The following is a 27,624-nucleotide window of genomic DNA, read 5'->3' as shown; positions in this document are numbered from 1 at the left end:
GTTAAGTATTACATGCAATTAATGCATAATGTTTCACCAACTACATAGAAATCAACAATTTACAGAAAAAGCTTAATATAACACAATATATCACACCTCTTCAAATTTTTGCACCACCACTTCAGCTTCCTCTTCCAATTTTTTCTTTCTAAGATACAGTAAAATATAAAATAAAAATTTATAATTATGATAATTCACTCATTTTATTTTGCACTATTTAAAATTATTTAAACTTGCAGCCATTATTATATTTTGGCTTTTCACTAAATAGTTTAGTCCTATTTTAACATCTTATAGTTTCTAACAAAGACATTAAATCTTTTCAGCAGTATTATGTAAATGTTTTTTCAAATCTAATGAAAATCCTGAGTTGTTTATTAACCATCTGAAATCTTCTGTTTATGTTTCAGAAGTTCATCCTCAGGAATTATACAAGATCACATAAGATCTGCTAAAAGCTGGAAAAAAAAAATTTTTTTATTAGAAACTTAATCTCACTTAATACTATCAAGAAGATTACATAAAGATTAAAAATTTTCAATCATATGTAATACACAATAGCTTAGAAACAAGACTGTTTTGCCTAGGTATCCAACTTTTGCTATTATGGATAGACAGAAAACATCATCTCACCTGAATTTAGCCTAACAGTCATAGCATATTTCATATAAAAAACATTTACTTGTAGCTTACAAAACTAGTTTCAGTGTGAACCAATTAAGGCATCTGCTCAGCATAATTAAGTAGACTTCAATTTTAGAAAATATTTATCCACAGTTAAAAAAACAGTCAAGGTTATTATTATTATTATAAGCAATAGTAGTATATTTTGCAGCACTTGTAAGAGTGAAGCAATTGCTGAAACACGTAGAACCTCAGGATGAGCTGTTAGATTACACTAGTGTGTCATCTCATTTTGGATTTTTTACCTTAGCCAACTTCTCCACTACCTTGACCATCACACCTAAGATGGTTATCAATTGGTTATTTGCTCTGTCAGTATTGGAGCCTCTTTATGTAATGGAACTATTTTCACTCCTATCCACTCCCTTGGGACTCAGAACTGAGATTTAAACAGTCTGGTCAAAGGCTTATTTTCCCCAATTTCCTTGCATATTCTTACAATAAGTGAATCGATATACCATCTAATTTCATAGGCATCTACTTCCATTTCTACATCAGTCCTCCCCTCCACACTTCTTATGGCAATGTCTCCACCACCTGGATGATACATCCTTGCAAAGTGATCATTCAATAATTCAACTATTATGTCTGCTTCCATCACTTCCCTACCACTGGCATTCATTAAAATTATTCTACCATACTCATTCTTCCTTTTACTTGCTGCATATTGAAAGAACTCTTTAGGATTACTTTGGCTTGTACAGCTAATTTCCTCTTGTACTCTGATTTTGCCTTCCATACTCTGGCTGGGAGTGGCGGCGTGCTCCTGTAATCCAGCTATTTGGAGGCCTGAACTGGAGGACGGTTTGAGGTTGGGAGCTCTGCTCCTTGTCGTCCTATGTTGATCGGGTGTCCGCACTAAGCACGGCATCGATATGGTGACCTCGGGGGAGCCCAGGGTCACCAGGTTGACTATGGAGGAGCGAACCTGCTCAGGGCGGAAACGCAGCAGGTTTCCGCCCTGAGCAGGTTCGCTGTCGTGTAGTAGTGGGATCGCGCCTGTGAATAGACGGCATGGAGCAGCCCATCCGATAAAGTCGAACCCAGTTCTTTGGATAGGGGAGTTCGAGGTTATATCGTAGTGTGTAGTGTTCATGCAAGCTCCTGATAAGATAAGTATTATTTTCAGTTATCGTTGATAAAATCAGTTAATATTGCGTAGTTTTGTTTGCCTTGCGTATTGTAGTGCGTCTGTTTGTGTGTTTTTGGTGTTTATAACTTATTATTTGATAAAACACGTTGCAATAATTATGGCACCTGTACGAAGGAAAATGGCAGCCAGTAATGATAGTTCACCATCGTTATCAAAGAACAATAGTATAAAAGAAATGAGTCAGTGTACTAGCTGTGAAATGTACGCTTTACGGAGTGCGGATAGATGATAATAAAGGATTGAATGTGTGTAGAAAATGTAGGGAGAATCAGGAAATGAAGTGTATTTCGGATCGTGAGTGTGATATTTTTGTCAAACTTCAGAAAGAAGAAAATAGCGATATGACAAGAAACGGCAAGGTTGTACATGAGAATTATGAGAGTGTGAATGTAGAAAGTGTGAATGATAGTAAAAACGGTTTTTCAGAGAATAAAAAAGATGAGATAGATGCATTGAATGAGATCACGTTGTTGAATGGTGCGATAGAAAGGGCAAAACAGCAGCTAGAGTGCATGAACAAAAGTCGACTGAATGAACCAACCAATAATAAAAGGTATGATAGGAAAAATAGGCGTATGAATGTGAACATGAACAAAATGAAGGATAGAGTGCCGTATGGAGACTCGTTAGTACGAGGTGTGTTAGTAGAGGATTTGACAAAATCGTACCAACCTGGTGCGACCATAAAGGATGTAACTGAGTCTATTAGAGAGCAAAAGGAAAGCGTGAAAGAAATGATTGTTGTGGCAGGTACGAATGATTTGAAAGGAGATAAAATGGAAATGATAGAAGACCTGAATGAATTGTTTGAAGTAGCAAAAGAAAAGAGTGAGAGAGTTAGAATGATTAGTCTTTTGCCATAGTATGACAGTGAAATGTTTAAAAGGAGGGCCATAATTGCGAATGACTTTATGCGTGGGTTATGTATGACGAGTGGTGTGGAATTTGTGGACGTGTGGAGTGAGTTTGATGGGCGAAAGGATCTATATAAGATGGATGGCTTGCATTTGAATGGTTATGGTGTAAGAAGACTTGAGAAAATGTTGCTGAATGTAGTGGATGTGCAAATTCAGGGAAACTAGATTTGTTAAGGGGGGGGGGGAGTAGATATACAGTCCTTAGGGAGGCAGTTGAATAAGAATGAATGTAATATGCTAGAGCAAATAAGGACAACAAACCAGAGTGGGGGTTTGTTGTCCTTATTTGCTCAGAATGGGGATCTTAAATTCATGTACACTAATACTAGGAGTATTAGGAACAAGAAGGAAGAGTTTTTGGCCATGGTTGGCACTTCCAGACCACAGGTTATTGGTATTAGTGAAACATGGCTGACTGTAGATGATATAGCTAGTGGGATTGAATGTGATGGGTATAGTGTGTTCAGGAATGACAGAGAGAATAAAATGGGGGGAGGAGTATTGTTGATGATAGCTGATGAGCTACAGCCAAGGAGAATAGAAGTTGAATTGCAGGATAGAGAAAAGAGCACATTTGAGGCCATTTGGTGTGAGATTGTGGCTAGCAGAACTAAATATACAATTGGGTGCTGCTATAGACCAGGTGATGGAAAAGATGGTGGTGACAATATGCACAAGCAAATAGAAGAAACGAGTGGAAGGAGGGTGATTATTATGGGAGATTTCAACTATGGTCGCACTGATTGGAGTGAGGAGAGGACACACGGAGGAAGGAATTGGATTTTATGCAGTTATTAAGGGATAACTAACTGCAACAGCATGTAATGGAAAATACTAGGGGTCAGAGAGTGCTTGACCTAGTAATTACATCTGAGGATTTGGCTGTAACAAATATGACCACATTGCCACCAATCGGTGTGAGTGATCATAGGGTCTTGACTTGGGAGGTGGCTAAAGGTGTAGAATTTTCAATTAAGACAGGGTACATGTGGAATTATCGGGCTGGAAAGTATGACAAGCTTAGGAGATTGATTGGTTCAGTGCCATGGCATGTACAACTGCAAGGACTAGAAGTTGATAGTGCATGGGAGGTAGTTAAGAAGTGCTTGCATGAAGCAATGGCTGACTGTATACCTAGAGTCCGAATAATAAATCAAGTAGGGGTTAAATGGATGAATAACACCATTAAGCTTGAGCTGCAAAAAAAGAAACAACTATGGAGGGAATTTAAGGAGAAAGGCGACCGACAGACACATGAACGGTATAAAGCGCAGGCCAGAAGGGTGACGAGTGTGGTAAGAAAAGCAAAAAAGGATTACGAAAGAACATTGGCCATGCAGGTTAAAGAGAATCTTAAACAGTTTTTTAGATATGTAGCAAGTAAAAGGAAAAATGTACATGGCAGAATGATTTTAAAGAATGCCGATGGTAGGGAGGTAACTGAATCAGTTGAGATAGCTGAGTTACTGAGTGAGCACTTTGAAAGAATATATCATCCAGGTGGTGGCATTGCAGAAATGAATAAACCAGTAGATTATACGGGAATTGTGGTGAATGAAGTGGAGGTGAGTAGTCTACTGCATAACCTCAATGTCAATACATCTGTGGGATTGGATGGTATACCAGCTCGTGTAGTACGAGAAGCAGCTAAAGAATTGTCAGTACCCTTGACCATTTTGTTTAATTTGAGTCTCAGGTCTGGGTTAGTCCCGAGCGGGTGGAAGGAAGGGAAAATAGTTCCACTGCATAAAGGTGGTTCCAAGACTGCTGTTGTAAATTACCGACCGATTAGCATATCAGGAATCATTGTCAAGGTCTTAGAGAAATTAGTCAAGAAAAGAATACAGGATTGGATAGATGAAAATGGGATATTGTATGGGGGCCAACATGGTTTTGTGAAGGGTAGATCATGCCTCAGTAACTTGCTCACGTTTTATAACACAGTGATGGCTGAACTGGATAGGGGTAATGGGTTTACAGTGATACTACTGGACGTTGCCAAGGCCTTTGACAGGATACCACATGGAACCCTAATCAGTAAACTGGAGCAGATGGGGATAGATATAGGGTTGGTAAGATGGATAGGAGGGTGGTTGAAGGAGAGATACCAGAGAGTGGTTTATTCAGGAGTGGAGTCAAAAAGACGTCTTGTGACTAGTGGAGTGCCGCAGGACTCTGTTCTTGGACCACTGCTTTTCAATTTGTTCATCAATGATATTGGAAAGGATCTGAGAGGAAGCATTCACTTGTTTGCTGATGATGCAAAGTTGGGTAGAGCAATTGTGAGTGCACAGGATGTCAAAATTTTACAGGATGATTTGGATAGTGCCATCTAGATCCTCGGAATTTTCATACCATCTTTTCAAGGATCTGGATGGCACACATTCAGCCAACCTAATATGAAAGATTCAACATAAGTCAGGACTTTAGCCAATCCGCTAGTATTAGAAACCATTCCACTCAAACTGGCTGGAATGATGTTAATATATGTATATAGTAGACAACACAAATAATAGGACTCTAGCGTTGATGTATAATTTTTTTTTTTTTTTTTTTTTTTTTTTTCACCAGAGGTCAGGCCAACAATTGTGGTAGCGGTTAGTCAGTGTCTTTAACGAACCAGTATGATTGTAGTATAGCTTGTTTCTTGTGTATATTTGTACGCTCCAGAAGATGACCTTGACATAAAGGTCGAAACGTCGAATTGTAAAATTTTAGTAATAGTAAAATAAAGTTTTTATTCAAACACGGTAGTTGTCTCCATAATTTCCAAAAATGCATTCGAATCACCGTGCAAGCCTAAAAGAAAAGAATAATCCAAACAGTCACCTGAGTTTGTTGTAATTACTAGATGCTTTGTATTTCACGTAAATCGCTTGTTAAAAGAAAATTCTACATGTTTAGCCACCTTCCACATCGAGACCACACAGTCACTCACCACTTGGCAGCAATGTGGTCACTAGTTGCAGAGAAATCCTTTGATGCATTGACTATAACACCATTCTCAAACCAATGTTGCCTTAGGTAATTATTTCTTAGTAACTGCATAAATTCAATTAAGTAATTAATTCAATGATATATCTCTGTCTTATGATTAAGCTCAGACTCGACTTATCAGTACAGGGTTACTTAATGCTCATTTTCTAAGCACAATTAGATATAAACTTTATACATGACATATCAAACTCTTTCTAACTTATATTCTAACATGGAACACAAATTTCAATTCTGCAAAGTCTCTATGCCCCACATTCTAAGTGAAAATCAGGCTAATATCTAACACTACATCAAATAGCTTCTTCCTGAAGTTCAAAATTTAGGTTCCCTCCTTGGCACAAGCTTGGAATGGCACCGGCTTACTTGACACAGACAATTAGTCCAAACAATCATTAAGGCACTATGGGTAAGATAATGTATGGAGCTCCTCAAAGCCTTAGCTCCTTTTCTTTATTTTGGTTTACAATTCTAGAATATATATGAAAGGGTTGTACATTACCATCTTGTCTTTTCTTTTATGGGGTTTCCTTGACTTCCCCCACACTTTCACTTCCGATATGGCAGGACTTCCGTATTCCCTAGCCACGTGTTTCTATAGCCTCTGCGACTTACTTATGCTTTCTTCGAAGGTTGCCCTTTGCTGGCTTTACATTGGCGTGGTTCACCAATGGCTCCTTACTGAAATTCTGACTTCATTCCTTAGGTAGCTTTATTCGACTCGGTTACAACAGCAACCGGGAGATTGTTGCTGGGCACCGGCGACAAGCTTCCTCAGCTATCCAGGCTTGGATGGGAACACAGGAACAGAAAACAAGAGAGCGTTTGAGTCTCGCACCGTGCCTTATATCTCCCTTGCGAGAGCCCTCTCTTGTTGACTACGTCATATACTTAGCCACGGCCAATTGGTCACCTTAACTCTGAACTGTTTTAACATGGTTCTAAAACACAGATCTCTTAAGCACATTTAATAACAACAATTTTGGTCCTGAAACAGTTTTCCTTTTCTTACTTTACAAGGACAACATTAGTTCTAAACACAGATTTCCTTAGCTTATTTAATATTAATAATCTCAGTCGAGTTGATATACCTTTGAGTGAATATATATACAGTACTCCCTTAGCCCTGTTCATGGAAGTGTAAGCATGTCCTTATTCTTAGGTTTTCATTGTCTCTGTGTTGGGTCGGAAACAAATTGGCTTACGGAGTGAGTCAGTCCTTTTTCCGACACAACATTATCTTTCAAATCATTCATACCTGCCGAAACAATTCACTCATTCGTTTGCCTTTCTGCATTCTAATAGCAGCACTAACATCATCATCAATTTTCACATCCAGAAAAATTTATGATGTTCTCATGATGATGTTCTCATGCTCTCAACAAACAAGAAATCACCATACAAAATTCTCTCCTTTCTCAATTCCATCCTCCATCTCTCTATCTCCCATTTTCACACCTATTCCCTAATACATCTATCACTTCACTCTCACTCTTTTGATACAACCTGCACTTCTGTACTCACTCTTTAAACACTTCCTGCACATGCTCTCTCACCACTCTCACTTTCAAACCAAAATCTACTCACTCTCAATAAAGAACAGACACTACACTGCATGAGTTTCTCAGGTTGAAATCTTTGTAATCAAAAATGAAACTTTTAATAATATGTGATAGCTACATGTGACATAGAGGGATTATTATCATGTATAATCTAATTTTACTTTTCACCTTTTCAAAATCTTTTAATTACATCATCTTGGAATCGTGTCTTCATCATATTCATCATGTTCTAATGACTAGTTAAACCCATCCCAATATCATTAATATACAAACTGAACAACAACAGTCGCAAAACTGACCACCTACAGTACACCACTAGTGACCTTCCTCTTCTGGGATACTACACCCCCCATATACAACTTTCTGATACCTATCTGACAGCCAGTCACTGATCCAACTCAGAAGTTTGTTATCCAATCCCATCTGTTTCAATTTACTTAACAGTTTGTCATGTGGCAGTCTATCAGAAGCCTTTACAAAATCAGAGTACACCACCATATATGCACTCCCCTGTCCAAGGTATCTGTCACCTTGTTATTGTACATAAGTTAGTAAAACATGATTTTCCTTTAACAAACCCATGCTGATAACCACAGAGAATACTGCTGTTATCAACCCAATTCTGTATCCTACTTCTCATCAATCTTTCCAGTACTTTCACCACAAATAAAGATAAGCAGTTTGGCCTATTATTTGAAGCTACAGCCTTATCAACATCTTTATGCAGTGGAACAATTTTATCCTCCTTCCACTCCCTTGGAACTTGTGCTATTGTAAGACTCTTATTAAACAGGCATGTCAATTCTATTGACAATTCCTTGGAACATCGCCTGACATGGGTGGTGATATGTCATCAAATCCTATTGCCTTATTGACATCAAGGTTATTTATTTCCTCAAATATCTCCTGCTCACTCATTAATTCACTCAGTAATTAAACAATATGGTCAAGGGCACTGACAATTCCTTTGCGCTTCACATAAGACTCAAACCGGTATACCATCCAATCCCACAGATGTATTCACATTAAGGTTCTGTAATATACTATTCACCTCCATTTCATTCACCTTAATTCTCATATAAGCCACTGGTTCCCTCATTCCTGCAATATCACCACCTGGATGATATACTCTTGCAAAGTGTTCAAAGTATCTTGAAAAAGTTGCAGCATATCAAAAGAACTCTTTGGGAGTCTCTTTAGCTTGTGTTGCTAATTTCCTTTCCTAATCTGCTTTAGCTTTTCTTACGACACTAGTTACCCTTCTGGCCTGTGCTTTGTACTTTTTTTTTGCAGCTCAAGCTTGATGGTGTTATTCATCCATTTAACTCCCACTTGATTTACTCTCCGGATTCTAAGTATGTCAGCCATTATCTCCCTCAAACGTCTCTTTATTACTTCCCATGCACTATCAACATTTAGACCTTACAGTTTTACATGCTATGGCACTGATCCAAGCAATCCCCCTAAGCTTGTCGTACTTACCAGCCTGGTAATTCCACATGTACCCTGTCTTAATTGAAAATTCCACACAAAAATTCCACACATTTAGCCACCTGGGAGGTGGCTAAATGTGTGGAATTTTCAATGTCCAAGACCTTATGATCACTCTCACCAATTGGTGGAAACATGGTCATATTCGTTATAGTCAAATTCTCAGATTCAATTACTAGATTGAGCACTCTCAAACCTCTTGTATATTCCATTACATGCTGTCTTAGGTAGTTGTCCCTTACTAACTGCATAAAATCCATTCCTTCCTCCCATGTGTCCTCTCCTCTTTCCAATCAATGTTACCATAGTTGAAATCCAACATAATAATAATCTGTCCTCCATTCATTGAGTCTATTTGCCTATGCATACCATATCCATCATCTATTCCATCACCTGGTCTACGAAGTGTGGCTATTAACTAACAAGCCTGGTTGCAAAAAATGTGGTTTATTATTACAATTGTACACTTAATTGTTATCCCTTTCAACATACTCCCCTCCTTTATTTATACACCATTGCATACAAATTTTCCATTGTTGGAAGCAGTGCTTCAAGTCATCAGGTGTTATCTGCTTCAGTAGTGCTGCCTCTCCTTTACCTCATCCACTGACTGAAAATAGATGCCCTTCAATGTGGATTTCTGTCAGAAATTTTGAGGGAAATAGAGATCTGAAAGTGGCGTTGGACAAAGACCTAAAGTTCAGGAGTAACACTGCACAAGCTGTGAAGTCCTATTATCATATTATGGCAATGATGCAGAGGACTTTGAGATAAGAAATAAAAAGGTTATGGTTTCATTGTATAAGGCCTTGATCAGGCCTCATAATGATCACTGTGCCCAGATTTGATCATCTGGTTTTCATGGTGATGAGAATATGTTAGAAAGGATCCAGAGGAAATTCACAAAGGTGGTGAGTGATCTTTAGGATATGGAATATGAAGACAGATTGAGGGAATGCTATCTGCAAAGCCTCATGAATAGGAGGAGATGTGATGATGGGGACATATAAGTTGGTCAGGGATTGTTACCAGGTTAATATGGAAGAAATTTTTATAGATTGGGATGTGGAGGGGTAGAACAAGAGGCCATCCCCCGGTGAGAGGAATTTATTGCCTGAGTGTGTGAACACATTGAATGAGTTTTAGGTATGTCGTGATGAGCTTTGCATGTGATAGTGTGTACCTCCCACAATGAATCTTTTGATTCATGGAGGTCTGAAATTATTAATAATAATAGGAATTTGATGGTCCTAAGTCACTACTCTAGAAATTTAAGTTGGTGTGCAATATGAGGTATTTCCATCAGAATCAATGCATTAGCAAAAACAAAATTTATACATCAGTATTACCTTTCAAATTAATTACTAATATGAACAAATTTAAAAAATAAATAATTTGTTTAGTTTAATGAATCTTTTAAAATTCATATTTAAAACTGTAGACTTTTAAAAATTCTTTTATTTTTAAAAAATTTTTGGGCCTTCACTTCTAACCTTGCTTTTTCAATCTCCTCTTCTTGAAGCCGCCTAAAGCTTTCTTGTCCTTCTACTGCTATGACAATATTACTAACCAACTCAGTGCCATCTCTGAAAAGTTTTCTTAATCTCTACAACAGAAATAAGAATTAATTTCAATTTTATGAAATTTACTTCAAAAAATTTGAGCAATTTATTTCAAATTGACATTGCTGAAATAATTCTTTCCCATGAATGAATTCAAATAAGGTGTCATAAATAATAAATAAAGAAAGCATTTTATGATAAATATCACATACTCACATCAAGGCAAATTAACATTAAACTAGAAAAAAGACTAGTAAAAATTTTTGTCTGGCCAGTTGCATTATATGCGTCGGAAAATTGGACACTCCTTAAACAAGATCAGAAATACCTAGAGTCCTTCAAGATGTGGTGCTGGAGATGATTAATGAAAGCGAGTTGGAAAGAAAAGAAAAGCTATGACAAAGTTCTTAAAGAAGTTGGAGAAGAAAAGAAAGAAGTATATTAGAGACCATAAAGAAGTTGGAAGTTATTTTCACTTGGTTAGAACTATAAATTATGCATTTAGTTTAATCCTATATCCAAGTGCAAGCAAACAAAGTTTGCGCCTGAAGTATCTTCAGAACTGGAGCAACTCGTGGCAAAGGTGGACTGAGTTCTCATCACTTTCTTTAGTATCAAATAATGCAAAGTGCATCTCCTTGCATTATGGGAAGAGAATAATGCTATGCATTATGACAAAATAATTTATTTTGCCCATGCTTTAAATCGTTCAATAAAGCTCTCTACATTGCCTTAATTAACTACTATACACTATCCAATTTTGTGTCATTAGCAAACAACTGAATATTTGGCTTCAACAATTCATTTGCTGTAACATTTATGTACAAAGTGAACAGCTGTGATCCAAGCATAGCATAGAGTCTTGTGACACAAGCTAGTCACCTGGTTTTTCTTGGAATCTGCTCCTCCATATACTACTCACTAGTATCTGTCCATCAGTCATACTCATATCTATATCACCAGCTTCATATCCATTCCCATTTGTTCCAATTTATGTAATGGAGTTTCATGTGGTATCCTGTCAAATGCCTTTACAAAATCCAGCAATGTTAAAGATACCAAGTAATTTTATAACCTTGGTTTTAATCCTTTTTTCCCAATTAAGCAAACAGACAAGTAAATCAAGTTTGTGTCCGAACATGGTTCAAGACTTATGGTGGTGGTGCAACACCAAGGCAACTCGTGGTAAAGATGGATTAAGTTCTGATCACTTTCCTTAGTATTTTCCATAAATGTAAAACACGTCTCCTAGGAGATGCATGATGCTATACATTATGGGTGGGGTTCACTACCCAGACTGGTTTCAAACTTTTCAAACTTTATTGAGGTCTCATCAGTGAGTAAGCAAACAGACAAGTAAATAAAGTTTGCGCCTGAACATGGTTCAAGACTTATGGTGGTGGCGCAACACCAAGGCAACTCTTGGTGGTGTAACGTAGTTCAAATGACTTATGGTGGTGGTGCAATACCACCATAAGTCTTGAACCACGTTCAGGTGCAAACTTGATTTACTTGTCTGTTTGCTTACTTGGTAAAAAGGATTAAAATCAAGATTATAAAATTACTTGGTATCTTTAACATATATTATATCCAAGGTAAAAAACTTTTCACAAAATCCAGTAATATTATTATTATTATTATTATCATTATTACTACTTGACACCTCCAGGGAGTCCAAAGACTCATCAAGGTAGGGCACCTACTCTATAACTCTGTCTCCACCACTCAATACACTAACACCATCTACCACCACTACTAGTATTTTCACAGACAATCACAAACATCCACGACAATGGCAGGATTCAAACCCACAGGCTGGAGAGCGAATATGCTAACCACTTGGCCAACCAGGCTAGCATGAAGTCATATCGCCATATCATCATGAAGTCATGCTCTTTATCCAAGTTAGCCATCACTCTATTATACAAAGTGAGTAAGTTACTGAAGCATGAGCTACCCTTCACAAAGCCATGCCACCTTGACAGAGAATTATATTCTTATCCACCCATTCCTGAATTCTGGGAATTTAGGAATGGGAGGATACTGATTGGTCTATAATTTGCCTTCTTGGAGCTCAATCTTGTAACCTCTTTTATGCAATAGAAATATTCCACTCCCTTGTGACTTTAATCAGCGCTGAGACTTAAGTTAAAGAGCCTAGTCAGAGGCAATGCTAATTCCTTTGCACATTCTCATAATATGTGAATTGATATCCTACCTAATTCCACAGCTATATTTGCATTGATATTCTTCAATATCCTAAGTACTTTCAATTCATAGACCTCTATTCTCACATTAGTTCCTGCCATATTTACAACAGCAACTTCACTTGGATTACAGACCCTTGCAAAGTAATTACTCAATAATTCAACTGTTTTGTCTGCTCCTGTTACTTGACTAACATCATCACTCATTCAAGTTATCCTTCCATTGTTATTCTTCCTTTTTTTCCTAGCAATGTTTCACTACTCTTCCTTTTTCCCAGTCATTTTGTCACTCTCTGGCTACTTGCCAGAGAGTGAAAAAAAAATTCTCTGGGATTTCCTTTGGCCTGCTCAGCTAATTTCTTCTCATAATATGATTTTGTCTTCCTCATCCTATGCTGGTCGTCTTTCTTTTAATGTACCCTCCACATTCTTTTCTTTACTTTTTTTTTGTAGCTCTTGGTTAATAAAACTACTCATCCATCTAACTCCTACCTGATTTATTTTCTTGAGCTCGGGTGTTCAGTCTGATAATACAGCTTCTTTCAGATACCCCTCGACATCTCTGACATGCCACTGCTTCAAGCTGGATCCTAAGCTTATCATAATCACCTGCCCCACAGTTCTACATATTATTATTATTATTATGTAACACATCAAGGAGTCCAAAGACTCATCGAAGGAAGGCAGCTACTTCTACAACTCTCCATCTCCACCACTTAATCTACCATAATATTTTTTGTCTGTGACTTGCACGTGTTCTAAGGCCAGTTTGTCTGTATATGAGATGAAAAACCTGAGTTTCCAGGAGAAATAAACCCTGCTAACTCTGTATGAGATTGGCCAACCACGATGAGAATCAAACTCAGGCTTTTTTCCAATCGAAGGGAGCAACGTACCATTGTTCTTCCAATTGCATTACAGAAGTGCTTCTATACTCCTTATTAATTGAAAATTCCAGGTTTTGCATTCTCCTAAGTCAAGACCAGAAGGTCACTCTCCCTAATTGTAGGCAAGGTGGCTTATTTGGCAAAAAATTATTTGGTGAATAATTAAAATTATTCACCAAATAATTTTAATTTCCTTCCTGCTATGTGATTTTTTATCCTTCCAATCTATGTCCCCCTTAGCTGAAGTTCTCCAACATTAATTTATCACACTGCACTTATCATGCTAAGTTACTGATACATGTCTTCCACACTTTTCCTTGTATCCTAGCATAAAAACAGCAATCAACTGTATATTTTGTCTTACTGTCTTTATTTCACACCAGAGTGATTGAAATGAATTGCCTTCCACTTCATTGTCTTCTACTTTGCTTTGCTGCAATCTATTTACTATCATCAGCAGTATCCCTCTCTCTCTGTCCTACTCCCTCTACTCTCAAAAAAAAAAAAAAAAAAAATTATACATTATATTCCTGACATTCTCTCCTTGTATCCACATCATCTGCTGTCGGCCAAGTCCCTCCAATGCCTATAACATTTGGCAAGGTTGCACCTACCAATGCTAGAAACTCCTTCCTCTTATATCTGATACTTGTATTATACATAATTGTAGTATCCTCTTGGCTTTCTCAAGACACCTAACTCTAAATTCGTTTAATGCATTCCATCAGAATTATCTTAGTCCTTCTGTCCATTAATTTAGTCCACAGGTCTGCAAAATGCACAACATTCCTTCTACACAGCCCATGCACTGATCTCATTTGCAATCACTGCCCTCCTCCCCAACTCGCTTCTTTCATAGTGTGGTAACAGACTCACCATCTTTATATATAATGATCATAATAATAATATTATTATTATTACCACCCAAGACCCCATGGAATCAAAGACTCATCTAGGAGGTCCTTTTATCATACACACAGCTCATCATACCATGCTTTAAACACACTCAAATTCTCTGCAGACACCACACTCTCAGGCAAGGCATTCCAATCATTCACAACTCAGCATGAAAAAGACCTGCTTCTCACACCCCTACTCACACCCTCTTTATACAGTTTCCAGAGATGACCTCTTGTTCTCCCCTGATCTCTTACTATTTTCTGTAGAACCTCTCCAGCATTATAACAACCCCTTAATAACTTGTCTCTATCATATCTTCCTTCCTCTTGTCCACCAGACTCTGTAAGTTGCATCCCCTCAATCTTTCCTCATACTCGGCATTCCAGAAGTTAGAAACTACCTTAGTCAGTCGCCTCTGGACCCTTTCCAACATCTTTTCTGAAAGCCAGGTGACCAAATCTCGGCACAATAGTCCATGTGTGGCCTAATCAAAGCCTTATACAATGGAACAAGAATCTCCCTACTTCTATAAGTCAGTGTCCTCCGCATCATTCCCAGACGCCTTTGTGTTGTCTTCACAATTTTGGCTATGTGTCCCCTAAATTTCAGATCTTTATCCACTATCATTCCCAGATCTCTTATTTCCTCCACGTCCGACAGTATATCCTCACCAAGCATAAATTCTGCATCCCATTTTTGTTTTCCAAATTTTAAAACCTTACATTTTGCAACATTGAACTCGTATTCCCATACCCAATTACTCAATTTATTCAAGTCTTCTTGTAAGGCCACAACATCTCTACTCTTCATGGTTTGTCCCAACTTTCCATCATCTGCAAACAACTGAATATTTCCATCCAAATCTTCACCAATATCATTAATATACAAGTTAGACAGCAATGGCCCTAAAACAGATCCCTGAGGTACATCACTAGTAACTTTTCTTTTCCTGAATATAGCTCCCTCATACACAACTTGTTGATACCTATCAGATAGTCAATCTCCAATCTAATGCACCAATCTAATATCCAACCCCATCCACTCTAGTTTGACTATCAATTTATCATGCAGTAATCTATCAAAAGCCTTTGCAAAATCTAAGTATATTACTGTGTATTCTTCTCCTCTGTCCATGGAAGCAGTCACTTTATTGTAAAAAGTAAGTAGATTACTAAAACATGACCTCCCTTTAGTAAATCCATGCTGTCAATGAAAGATAATACCATTGTTGTTCCAATTCTGAATCCTAGTTCTCACAAACTTCTCCAACAACTTAACTACAACACCTAACACACAGATAGGCCTGTAGTTTGATGCTTGAGTTCTATCACCTCCTTTATGAAGTGGCACAATCTTGCCCTCCTTCCACCACTTATTCTCTCTCTTCTTTTTCACACCTTCCAATTACTCTTTTATATCTTCTTTCATACAATATTTTTCACCTTTCAGGTCCTTAGTATCTGCCAAAATAATCAATTCTTTCACTTAAGCTTTTGCATCCTGACAGCTTCACTATTACTAATTTTCACACCAGGGAAACAAGATTCAGTCATGCTCTCATAAGTACTCTCTTATCACAGACGCACCATAAAAATGTTTTCCTTACTCTGCTACTCTTATTTTATTATATGTTCCTGTTTCTTACCTCACACCTCTTATTTCTGTCTCTTCTCAGCTCTACCAAATTATCTGAGATTTCTAGAGTCACATTTGAGATAGAAACAGGTCTATGAATCTCCGAGAGAGAGAGAGAGAGAGAGTCATTAATTAACTGGAATGCCCTCTTTGAGATAGCAAATGGGCATTTTTGGGATGTTTTCTGATATATTATCTCAAATGTGCAAGCAGTCTTTCAGGGTTGGGCAAGCAGGATTTAAAAGTGTCAGCAGGTGTACAAGTGAGAAGTAGTGTTAGGAGCAGAGAAAGAAGAAGAAGAAAAAGCTGATCCTTTTTAGAGATTTGTATATTATCAATAAATAAGAAAAAGTTAAGCAAGGGAGGGATCTTATTTAAATAAGATCTATGAAAGAAATAAGGCATGAGTCATTCATATGTACCATTTTATAATTTGGATACATTTCATGTATCTAAAGTCATTTGAAGGTTTCAAAAATACATAAATAAATAAACATACCTGTCGACTCTCTTCAATTTGTTTCTCACTACCCAAAATTCCATCTTCATTTAAAGTCAGAGAGTGTCCACTTTCTGTCCTAGAAGAATTTTAAACACCACTTCTGAATCTGATAAAACAAATATGCACATACAAACTAACAAATTTAAAATTTGCAGACGACATTGCATTATTACAAGCACAGAAGAAAATCTACAGTGAATTTCTGATAAAATAAAGGAGGACTGTATAAAATCTGGATTAAAGATAAATATAGACAAAACAAAAATCATGCAAATAGGAAAAAGAAGCACCAATCTGAAAATTGAAATTGATAGTAAGAATCCAGAGCAGGTAGAAAACTTCACCTACCTTGGAGGAGATATTAAGTACAATGGTGAAATTATAAAAGATATAAACAGACAAATAAGTCAAGCATCCCAAACTTTTGCACGATTTAACAAACTATGGAAGTCAAGAGACATCAAACAAGTAACAAAAGTAAGAATCTATGAAACAATGGTATTCCCAATACTCCTCTATGGAAGTGAATGCTGGAATCTCAAAAAGGCTAAAAATTATGAGTTACTGAAATGGGTTGGCTAAGAAGATTATTTGGAGCATATCTGCTGGATCGACTAAGAAACGAAGAGACATAAGGAAACGACTAAAACAAGAAATAACAATAATAGACAAAATCCAAGAAAGGACTGCGATGGTTCGGCCATGCGATCAGAATGGGAACAGAAAGACTACCACAAATAATAATTGCAAACACAAATAATAATTGTGTTTGCCATCTTTAGCAATAAAGTCACAGCATATTATGCTATATGTGTACACACACATATGTGTACACACACACACACACACACACACACACACACACACACACACACACACACACACACACACACACACACACACACACACACACACACAGTGCCTCTATAGTATACAGTCAGTAGCAATGATACCATTTGAGTGCAAAGACATAGGTTCAAATCCCATCTAGGAGTAACATTTTTTTTTTCCAACAGAAGGTGCACTAGTTAATCTGATATATATATATTATTTATTTTTTTTTTTATATTAACTCTGACACACAAGAGGTTGCAGAACATATAGCATAACAATGCTATGTATGAAAAACAAAAAACTGTGAGTGGCAGGAATTTTTCTAAAAACTTGGATTTTTCCTTGGTAAAATAAACAAAACACATGCAGTGACTGACTATAGTAGCTTATGGATATAGGATTATTTACATTACCTTAGTATAAATGTGGTTTGTATAAACCAGGTCTAGTAATTAATGGAAGACAGCATGTAAGGTAATGAACTCTGATTGGTTCTCACTAGTTTGAGAACCAGTTGTTAAATTTTAATAATATAATGATCAAGCAGTTTTTACATTTTTCAAAATGTAAAAAATTAGTGTTGTCAAGAATATGAAGGATAGTGAAATTGATATGGGATGCCTGATTAATAAATGTTCTGGCTACTCTGGTACAACTGCAGTCCAGCAAGCTGGCAGTCGATTTATTTAAGCTAAACAGAATAATTATTATTATTATTATTATTATTATTACGGGTATCTCCATGGAGTCAGTAGACTCATCGTGGGAGACCCAAACTAGCAAAACAATATCTGTCATATCTCTTCTTGAATTCATTTACAGATGAAGAGCTCACAACAAAGTCAGGCAATGAATTCCACTCATTCACCACCCTCCAGGCAAAAAACCTTGTTCTGACACCTTTGTTAACCACACTCTTCTTTAATTTCCAGAGATGACCTCTTGTTCTTCCATCACTATCACACAGCTGAAACATTTCCCCTGCATCAATCCTATAAAAACCTTTTAGTAATTTGAATGTTTCTATCATATCCCCTCTTCTTCGCCTATCAGCCAATCTCTGCAATCCACAAGCTCTCAATCTATCAATGTAGGGAGCATTTTTTATATCACTCACCAACTTGGTCACTCTTCTCTGAACCCTCTCCACAGCCTCCTCATCTCCAAGGAATCCAGGTGACCAGACCTGAGCACAGTAATCCAAATGTGGAAGTATCAATGCTTTATAAAGGGGAATAATAACCTCTTTATCTCTGGATGTCAGTGTGTTCCTCAACAACCAAGTAATCCTATGTGCAATCTTGGACACCTTAGCAATGTGTCCTCTGAACTTCATCTCCTTATCTACCAATACCCCTAAGTCCCTAGCCTCATCAATCTCTTGGAGTACCTTTCCATCTATGTAGTACACAGCTGGTAATCTTTTAATCCCAAAATGCAAGACTTTACACTTTTCCACATTGAACTGATATCCATTTTCTTTTGCCCATTTTACCAGCTTATTTAAATCCTCCTGCAAACTTTCAACATCAGCTTGATTTTTTATTGCACTACACAACTTTGCATCATCAGCAAACAACTGAATATCTCCCTTTAAGCCGTTTCCTATATCATTTATATACAAATTAAACAACATTGGCCCAAGCACAGAGCCCTGAGGCACACCACTGGTCACCTGCCTCATTCTAGACTCGGCTCCTCCATACACCACCTTATGGTATCTCTCCCTGAGCCATTCTCCTATCCATATCACCAATTTAATATCCATTCCCATCTGCTCCAATTTGCGTAACAGTGTTCTATGGGGTATCCTGTCAAAAGCCTTAGCAAAATCCAGAAGTACCACTGTGTAGCCAGTTCCTTTGTCCAACTCTGATGTTATTCTATTATGGATAGTTAATAGATTGCTAAGGCAGCATCTACCTTTAACAAAACCATGTTGGCCTCTATAGAGTATCATATCCTGATCCACCCATTCTTGAATTTTGTCTTTAACCAACTTTTCCAATACTTTTACCACTACTCCTGAGATGGTGATTGGTCTGTAATTCAATACTGCAGTTTTAGAGCCACCCTTATGCAAAGGAACCACTTTGCCTAACTTCCACTCCCTAGGGACCATACCAGAGTTCAAACTTAAATTAAATATCCAGGTAAGAGGGGTTGACAATTCATTTGCACATTCACGCAACACCCGAGCTGATATTCCATCTAAGCCTACCGCAGTGTTTGCATTTAAGTTTCGCAATATATTTAATACCTCTGATTCTTTAGCTTCAATTCTCACATTAGGTATTGCTATAGGTATAGAGATATCCTCACTTGGGTGATAGACTTTTGAGAAGTGATCACTCAGTAACTCGACTATTACATCTGATTTTGTCACCTCAATACCATCAGCACCCACTAAGGTTATCCTTCCGAAGTCATTCTTCCTCTTACTTGCCACATAGCGGAAGAACTCTTTGGGATTACCCTTGATCTCTTTGGCTAAGGTCTTCTCATAATCTGATTTAGCTTTTCTTACTATGCTGGTAACCTTCCTAGCTTGAGCCTTGTACTGCTCATGGGTGTCCTGATCGCCCTTCAAGGAATCAAAGTCAGATAGTAAATTAGTAAATGACCTGGACTGGAAAGGAAACTGAGAATAAGAACATAAATGACACTTATAAAGTGTGATAAAATTAGTGATAGGATAATGTGATAAAATTAGTGATAGGATAATGTGATAAAATTAGTGATAGGATAATGTAATTGTAAACAAAGCTCACTTATCCATGTATACAAACCACTATAAGGTTTAGATATAGAGGATAAGATATCATTTGAGAAGCAGCTCAAGGATATTATTCAAAACAAGAGTACAATCATCTTAGAGATCTTGTATGCAAGTTGGAAAAGACAGAAGCAGGAATAGAAAAATTTTGAGTCAATTAGTTTTGGTCAAAGAAATGATGAAAGATTATTACTTTTTTGGATCTGAAATAATCTCAAAATTGGAAACAGCTGATGTTAGAAAAAACAAAGCCATGGAATCATAAGGTATAGTTAGGATGATGAGCAGAAAGTCATGGATAGTAAAGTTTTGCCATCTGTGTCATCACCTTAGATGGAGAACGGAAGCTTTTTATCTCATCTCATCTTCCTTTCCCTCTTTTACCTTGCGGTGTCGAGGATTTATTAATCATCGGACCTCAAACCATTCACAGGATAAAGTGATCAGCCCTATGCCCTGCTGTATCACGTCTGTAGTGTTGAGTTCTCAAGACCGATTTGCCTGCTTTGCAGGATGAAAAACCCCAGGATAAACTGGAGAGAAAAACCCTACTGTCCACGCCCAAGACCGGTTAACTTGGCTATGGCTGAGGATCCTTCAGCTCCTCACATCACTGGAATCGAACCTAGGACACTCTTTCCACCAAGCATATGGTTGCGAAGCACACAGCCGCTAGGTTAACCACACGGATAGAAACTTTTTATTGCCACCTTTAAAATGCGTATGGAAAATAAATGTGGAAAGAAGGGAAAAAAAGTTAGAAAGGTGAAGCTATGGAAACAGACTGACATAAAGCAAGAATTTGAGTCTTGGAGATCCAAGGCCAATGAGTTAATTATAGATAATGCAGATGAAGAAGGGGAAATTTCCTAGTGTAATGTAGGAACAACAGAGGAGGTGTGTGAAAGAACAAGTGAAGGCAGAAAAGGAAACACACTAGTGGAATGAAAGAGAGAGTTAAAGAAGTAGTTCAACCAAAAAATAAAGCACTTTTTGAAAATTTATAAAGACCTGTCTTTTTCTCTCATCATAACAGAATTATCTATAATGAATGATGTGACATCTTTAGACTGATCTGGAAAAAAGAAGATACTTTATGATTGGACCAAGGAAATTAATTATTGTTCCAATATATAGGAAGCTCAAGAAGGGAGTATAGTAAGTAAAGAGGAAAAATATCATTGTGTCATTATGCAAAGATTTATAAAAGAATAATGGCAATAAAGGGATGAAATAGATAAATGTTTGAGAGAAGAGCAGTTTGGTTTTAGAAAAGGGAGATCAACTGACAGATTTTTTTTGTTAGGGAACTGGAGAGATACTGGGAATTTGGAAAATGCTTTTGATTGGGTTCAATGGGAGAAAGTCTGGGAAAATATGTAGGTTAAATGTAAGAGATGCGTAAAAATGAATTTTTGTAACTGAGTGGTTTGCACTTAATAATGAATTGCAACAAGGAAGTATATTGTCTCCATTGCTGTTCATTGTGGTGATGACAGTGTCCTATATATGGTTAATAAACAGAAAGGAGAAATGGCTGTGTTTGCAAAAATGAGGGATCTAAGCAAATTCAGAAGAGCTGCAGAAACTGGACAAATGGAGCAGTGTGACAGAGAACTATAGAGCATGCATTAATAGCACAATTTGCCTGATGGAGTGGTGAGAGCGAGAACGGTCAATGCATTTAAGGAGTGGTATGATAGACTTTCCTAGGAGGAACCTCCCTCGACAAGTCTTGATAGACTTCTGTTTCTTAGAAAGAACCTCCCATGATGAGTCTTTTGACCCCATGGAGGCCTGAATAATAATAATAATAATAATAATAATAAATCATAGAAATATAAAAATAAATGTTTGTAATATAATATTTGTAAATGTTTGCCAAAAACAAGGAAAGACAATATAACAAATATGGATATTAGGAATATTTTGAGGTTATAAAATATTGAAAAATGATTGTGAACTGCTGCTTGAATAGGTTTAGACATATAACAAGCATGGATGTAGAAAAAATACAAAGAAAAGACTGTATGAAACAAAAATTGAGCAAGAAGAGACAAAAGGAAGATCATAGCAAATATGGCGATACCAGAAAACAGAATATGAAGAAACAATATAGAGGGATGGAAAGAAATGGACAGCTTTAACATCAGTAACAATTCTTCAACAATTGTTGATGTATGTAAGTCCACACATAAATCACTTTACGGTGTTATACTTTCTTAGGCAATACAGATAAATCCATAACATAAACCTCTCTCACTCTGTGTATGTGCGTGTTAAAAAAATAATAAAGTTAAATAATGAAAATAAAATAATTTAAAACTTGATTGCATTAGATACATTCAGCAGAAATGTACCTGTTCATTTAGCAACATTACTTAGCAACATTAAACATCAGTTCAATGTTGCTAAGTATAAAGTCAAGTACCTTGGACAGAAAAGGCAGAACAACATGTAATGTACTGGAGCAACCTTGCTCCAGAAAGGAGAAGATAAGGCATCTGTGGTTGCTGGATAAGGAGATGAATTTCATGGGATACACTGCAACAGTATTGTAATTATTATTATTATTATGTGATACCTCCAAGGAGTCAAATGACTCATTGCAGGAAGGTACTATGCTAAACACATCTAACTGTTTCTTCTACTACTTAATTCTCCTACAACACACAATTAACATCAGTACCATCTATCATAACCGAATCTTCATTATTCCTATTTGTGGTATAAGTAGGTGATACAGTAGTTTCACTGTATAAAACATTAATTAAGCTACATTTAGATTTATCTGGACAGATCTGGTTGTTTAGATATCTGGATGATAAGAAAATGTCAGAGAGTGCAGAGACAAGTGACTGTATCAGAATTTTGGAATGTTGAGTATTATTATTATTATTGTACAGGTGCCTCCATTGAGTCCAAAGATGCATTGTGGGAGACCCAAACTATCCACACAATCTATCATATCTCTCTTTGAACCCATTAACAGACAAAGCACTCAAAACTAACTCTGGCAAACCCATTCCACTCTTTTACAACTCTCCAAGCAAAAAATCTAGTCCTCACACTGCTACTAACCACACCTTTATTTATGACCCCTTGTTCTGGTCTCTCTATTCAAGTGCTGAAACATTTCCCCCCTGCATCTATCCTATAAAACCCTTTAAGCAACTTAAATGTTTCTATTACATTCCCTCTTTTTCTCCCGTCAACCAACTTCTGCAATCCACACACACCCTCAGTCAATCTTCATAGGGAATATTTCAAAGACCACTCATCATCTTGGTCACTCACCTCTGAATCTTCTCCATTGCTTCCACATCCCCAAGAAACCTAGGAGACCAGACCTGAGCAAAGTAATCCAGATGTGGATGTATCAAGGCCTTACAAGGAGGAATAACAATTTCCTTATCTCTACATGTTAACGTGTTCTTCAAATAGCCAAGTATTGTTATGGGCTACCTTAGCAATATGTCCTCTAAACTTTAACATGTGTCTGCCACCACCCCTAAATCTCTAGCTTCATCTATTTCCTGGAGTACAGTGCCATCAATTCATGGCTTGTAAACTATTTATCCCAAAATGCATAACTTTACACTTCTCCACATTAAACTGACACCCATTATCTTTTGCCCATAGAGACAGCCTATTTAAATCGTCCTTCAAGCTCCCCATTGCCTTGATTAACTATTACTCTACTTAATTTCGGATCATCAGCAAGCAACTGAATATTTCCTTTTCGGTTATTTCCTATATTATTTATGTACAAATTAAACAGCAATGGTCCCAACACTGAACCTTGAGGCACACCACTAGCCACCTGTTTTTGCATCAATTCTGCCCCTCCATACACCACTTTTTGATATCTGTCCAGCAGCCACCCACATCTTATCCACATAACCAGTGTCATATCCATTCCCATTTGTTCTAATTTGCATAATAGAGTTCCATGTGGTATTCTGTCAAATTGCCTTTGCAAAATCCAGTAGAATCATCATATAGCCATTTCCTCATTTTCTTTATCCAACTCAGCTGTCACTCCATTATAAAAAGTTAGTAAATTACTTAGTAATGACCAACCTTTCACAAAGCCATGTTGCCTCCGCATACAGTATCATATTTTTTATCTATTTATTCTTGAATTCTCTTTTTTTCAATTTTTCTAGTACTTTACCACCATGTCTGAGATATTGATTGGCCTATAATTTGTTACTACAGTCTTAGAACCTCCATTATACAGGGAAATTATTTTGACCTCTTCCCACTCCTTTGGAACTCTACTAGTGCTCAGACTTAAACTAAAGAGCCTAGTCAAAGGGATTGCCAGTTCCCTTGCGTATTCTCGCAAAAGCCGAGCCAATATCCCATCTAATCATGCAGCTGTATTAACATTGAGATTCTGCAATATCCTAAGAACCTCCAATTCATCCACCTCTGTTCCCACATTAGTGTCTATCACATATGTAAAAGCAGTAATCTCACTAGGATGATATACCCTTGCAAAGTGGTCACTCTGCGACTCAACTATTTTATCTGCTTCTGTCACCATGTGACCATCATCACTCATTAAGGTTTATTTTCCACAGTCATTCTTCCTCTAACTTGCCACATAACAAAAGAACTCTTTGGGATTTACTTTGAGCCTGCTTAGCTAGATTCTTCTCATAATCTTCATGCCTGCCTTGCTCAACTGATATGATCCCATGTGACTTCTGGCTATGGGATTTCACAAGACTATCAGGATCATCCTGTTGACTTGCTAGTGCTAAAAGACAGCAAAATGCAGCATGTCTGCAACATCAATCTTGACCAGCTGTGTTCTGCTGTTGAACATCCTATGCAAAGATTACAGTTTATTATTATTACATCACACCTCCAGGGAGTCCAAAGACTCATCGAGGGTGGGCATCTACTCTACAACTCTTTGTCTCACTGCTCCACCAACCTTCATTATCTAACACCAACACCATCTACCCGCCTACTACCACTAGTACTTTCACAGACAATCACAAACATCCATGCCCACGGCAGGATTTGAACCTGCAGCCTTTTGGCTGGAGAGCAGATACACTAACCACTCGGCCAACCAGGCCAATAGCATATTTTATGAAATAGTACAACCCAGCAAGAGAGCTGAGTTTGTTTCATTGATTGAGATGGTATGCCCAAAAGTAATTGGAATAAGTAAAACCTGGTTGTCTGAGGAGGATGTGATGTCAAGTATAGAATTAGAAGGATATATAATTGTCCAGAAGGATAGAGATGTGAAAAGAGGAGAGGGAGAGTGCTGTTAATGAATGCAGAGGAATTGTGTCTGCAAAGTGTGGAAGTTGATAGTGCATGCACAGATTTTGAATCTGTGTGGTGCAAAGTTGAAATAAACAGGTTAGTATATCTGAGAGGATAATGTTATAGGTAGGCCAGGGAATGCAGAGAAAATTGATTGTGAAATGTTCAGGGAAATTAGTTGGGCATGTAAAAAAGAAGGTGATCCTGATGGGAGACTTTAATTACAGGAATATAGACTGGGAGGAGGAGATAGTGTATGGGAACAAGGAAAGCAAGTATGTGGAATTTCTGAGAGATAAGTATCATAAGCAGCACATGATTGAAGCAACTAGAGGCTTTAAATTTGTTTGGATTAGGTGATCACTTCACATGATATAGTTGTTAATGAAGTGTTGACACTACCACCGGTTAGTGAGAGTGATCATGAGGTACTTGTTTGGAAAGTGATGAAACAAGAAAAGGTCACTGTCAAAAATGGACACATGCGGAAGTGGCCTGGTTTGCTGAGTGGTTAGAGCATCTGCTCTCCAGCCAAAAGGCTGCGGGTTCGAATCCCACCATGGGCATGGATGTTTGTGATTGTCTGTAAAAATAGTAGTGGTGGTGGTCGTGGACAGTAGATAGCGTTGGTGTAGATGATGATGGGTGGATGAGGTTGAGTGGTGGAGACAGAGTTGTAGAGTAGGTGCCCTCCCTTGATGAGTCATGGACTCCCTGGAGGTGGCTAATAACATCTGTTTAAAATTTTGGCCAGTCTGGTTGGCCGAGTGGTCAGCGTATCTGCTCTCCAGCCAAAAGGCTGCCGGTTCAAATCCCACCAGAGACATGGATGTTTGTGATTGGCTGTATGAAAATACTAGTGGTGGTGGTAGACAGTAGATGGCGTTGGTGTAGATGATGCAGTTGGCGGACGACGAGTGGATGAAGTTAAGTGGTGGAGGTAGAGAGTTGTGGAGTGGGTGCCCTCCCTCGATGAGTCTTTGGACTCCCTGGAGGTTTAAAATAATAATAAAATAAAGCAGGTGATTATAGGAAGCTCTGTAGTCAGCGTCATTATGTTAGAAGATGAGCTGACCGGAAAAGATGTTGACAATGCATGGAAACTCACAAGGCAGTATCTGACAAAAGCAATGTATAACTGCATACCGAGGGTTAAGCAAGTAAATAGAGCGGGAGTGAAATTGATGAACAGTGGAATCAAGCAAGCTGTGCTGGAAAAGAAAATGTTATGGAGGAGGTAAAAGACAGTTGGTGGTGATCAGATTCATGAAGAGTATAAAGTGCCAGCTAGAAAGGTGACGAGCATTGCAAAGAAAGAAAAGGTGCAGGCCAAGGTTAACTCAGTTGAATTTTTCCACTAGATGGCAAGCAAGAGGAAGAATAATTATGGCAGACTAACATTGGTGGATAGTCATGGCAGCAGACTAACAGCTGCAAAGGTTATAGTGGAATTATTGAATGAGCACTTTACCAGTATATATCATACTGGTATAAATGATTGATACAATATATATAAGAGAGGTAAGTATTAGGAGAATTGGAAGTGAAAGAAACAGAGGTGTATCAGAGGTGTTGGTTGGATTAGATGTGAATAAGGCTGTGGGAATGGATGACATATCAACACATATTCTTAAGGAATGTGCACCACAATTGGTTATGCCCTTGACCTGGTTATTTAATGAAAGTCTTGCGGTGGGTAGGGTTCCTAAGGAGTGGAAAGAAGGCAAAATGGTACCACTCCATGATTCTAAGACAGAAGTCTCCAACTATAAACCAGTCTGTATAACTACAGTTATACAGACTGGCAGTTATAATCTGTATAACTGCAGTTATGCAGACTGGATCATCAAGGTGTTGGAGAAATTGGTAAGAAATAGAACACAGAATTGGGTTGATGGACATAGCTTTCTTTATGATTGTCAGCAAGGATTTGTAAAGGGTGGGTCCTGTTTTAGTAATTGACTTGCATTTTATGATAAGGTGATGAGTGTGTTAGATAAGGGAGAATTATGTATAGTGATATTCTTAGACTTTGAAAAAGCGCTTGATAGATCACCATATGATAAGTTGGTGTAAGAGGGTGGTCTGAAAAGTTCTCAGCCTAACAATGAAAAACGAATTTATATTATTATTATTATTATTATTCAGGCCTCCAAGGAGTCAAAAGACTCTTCGAGGGAGGTCCTTCCTAAGACATAAAGTCTGTCAAGATTCATCGAGGAGAGGTC

General features: G+C 37.6%; 1 protein-coding gene and 1 non-coding gene across 2 annotated transcripts in view; one reads left to right on the top strand and one right to left on the bottom strand.

Annotated features, from left to right (window-relative positions):
- Positions 1-27,624, bottom strand: part of LOC150097776 (dynein regulatory complex protein 1-like) — a 303,397-nt gene that overhangs the window by 268,891 nt on the left and 6,882 nt on the right. Inside the window, exons 2-4 of the mRNA XM_090406989.1 lie at positions 16,492-16,570; positions 10,295-10,407; positions 97-148 (exon numbers count right to left, since the gene is read on the bottom strand). Coding sequence (XP_090263115.1) covers positions 97-148; positions 10,295-10,407; positions 16,492-16,570 — 244 coding nt within the window. The remainder of the gene's footprint in view (positions 1-96; positions 149-10,294; positions 10,408-16,491; positions 16,571-27,624) is intronic.
- Positions 1,430-1,737, top strand: LOC150097777 (signal recognition particle RNA). The gene has a single exon (XR_016549739.1).

The sequence above is a fragment of the Typopeltis vanoorti genome, chromosome 17 (genome assembly GCF_054136105.1).
Source record: "Typopeltis vanoorti isolate ZY-2024b chromosome 17, IOZ_Tvanoo_1.0, whole genome shotgun sequence".
Classification (NCBI taxonomy): domain Eukaryota; kingdom Metazoa; phylum Arthropoda; class Arachnida; order Uropygi; family Thelyphonidae; genus Typopeltis; species Typopeltis vanoorti.
The sequence above is the reverse complement of the archived record's forward strand: the minus strand, read 5'-3'. Positions and strand labels throughout refer to the sequence as shown.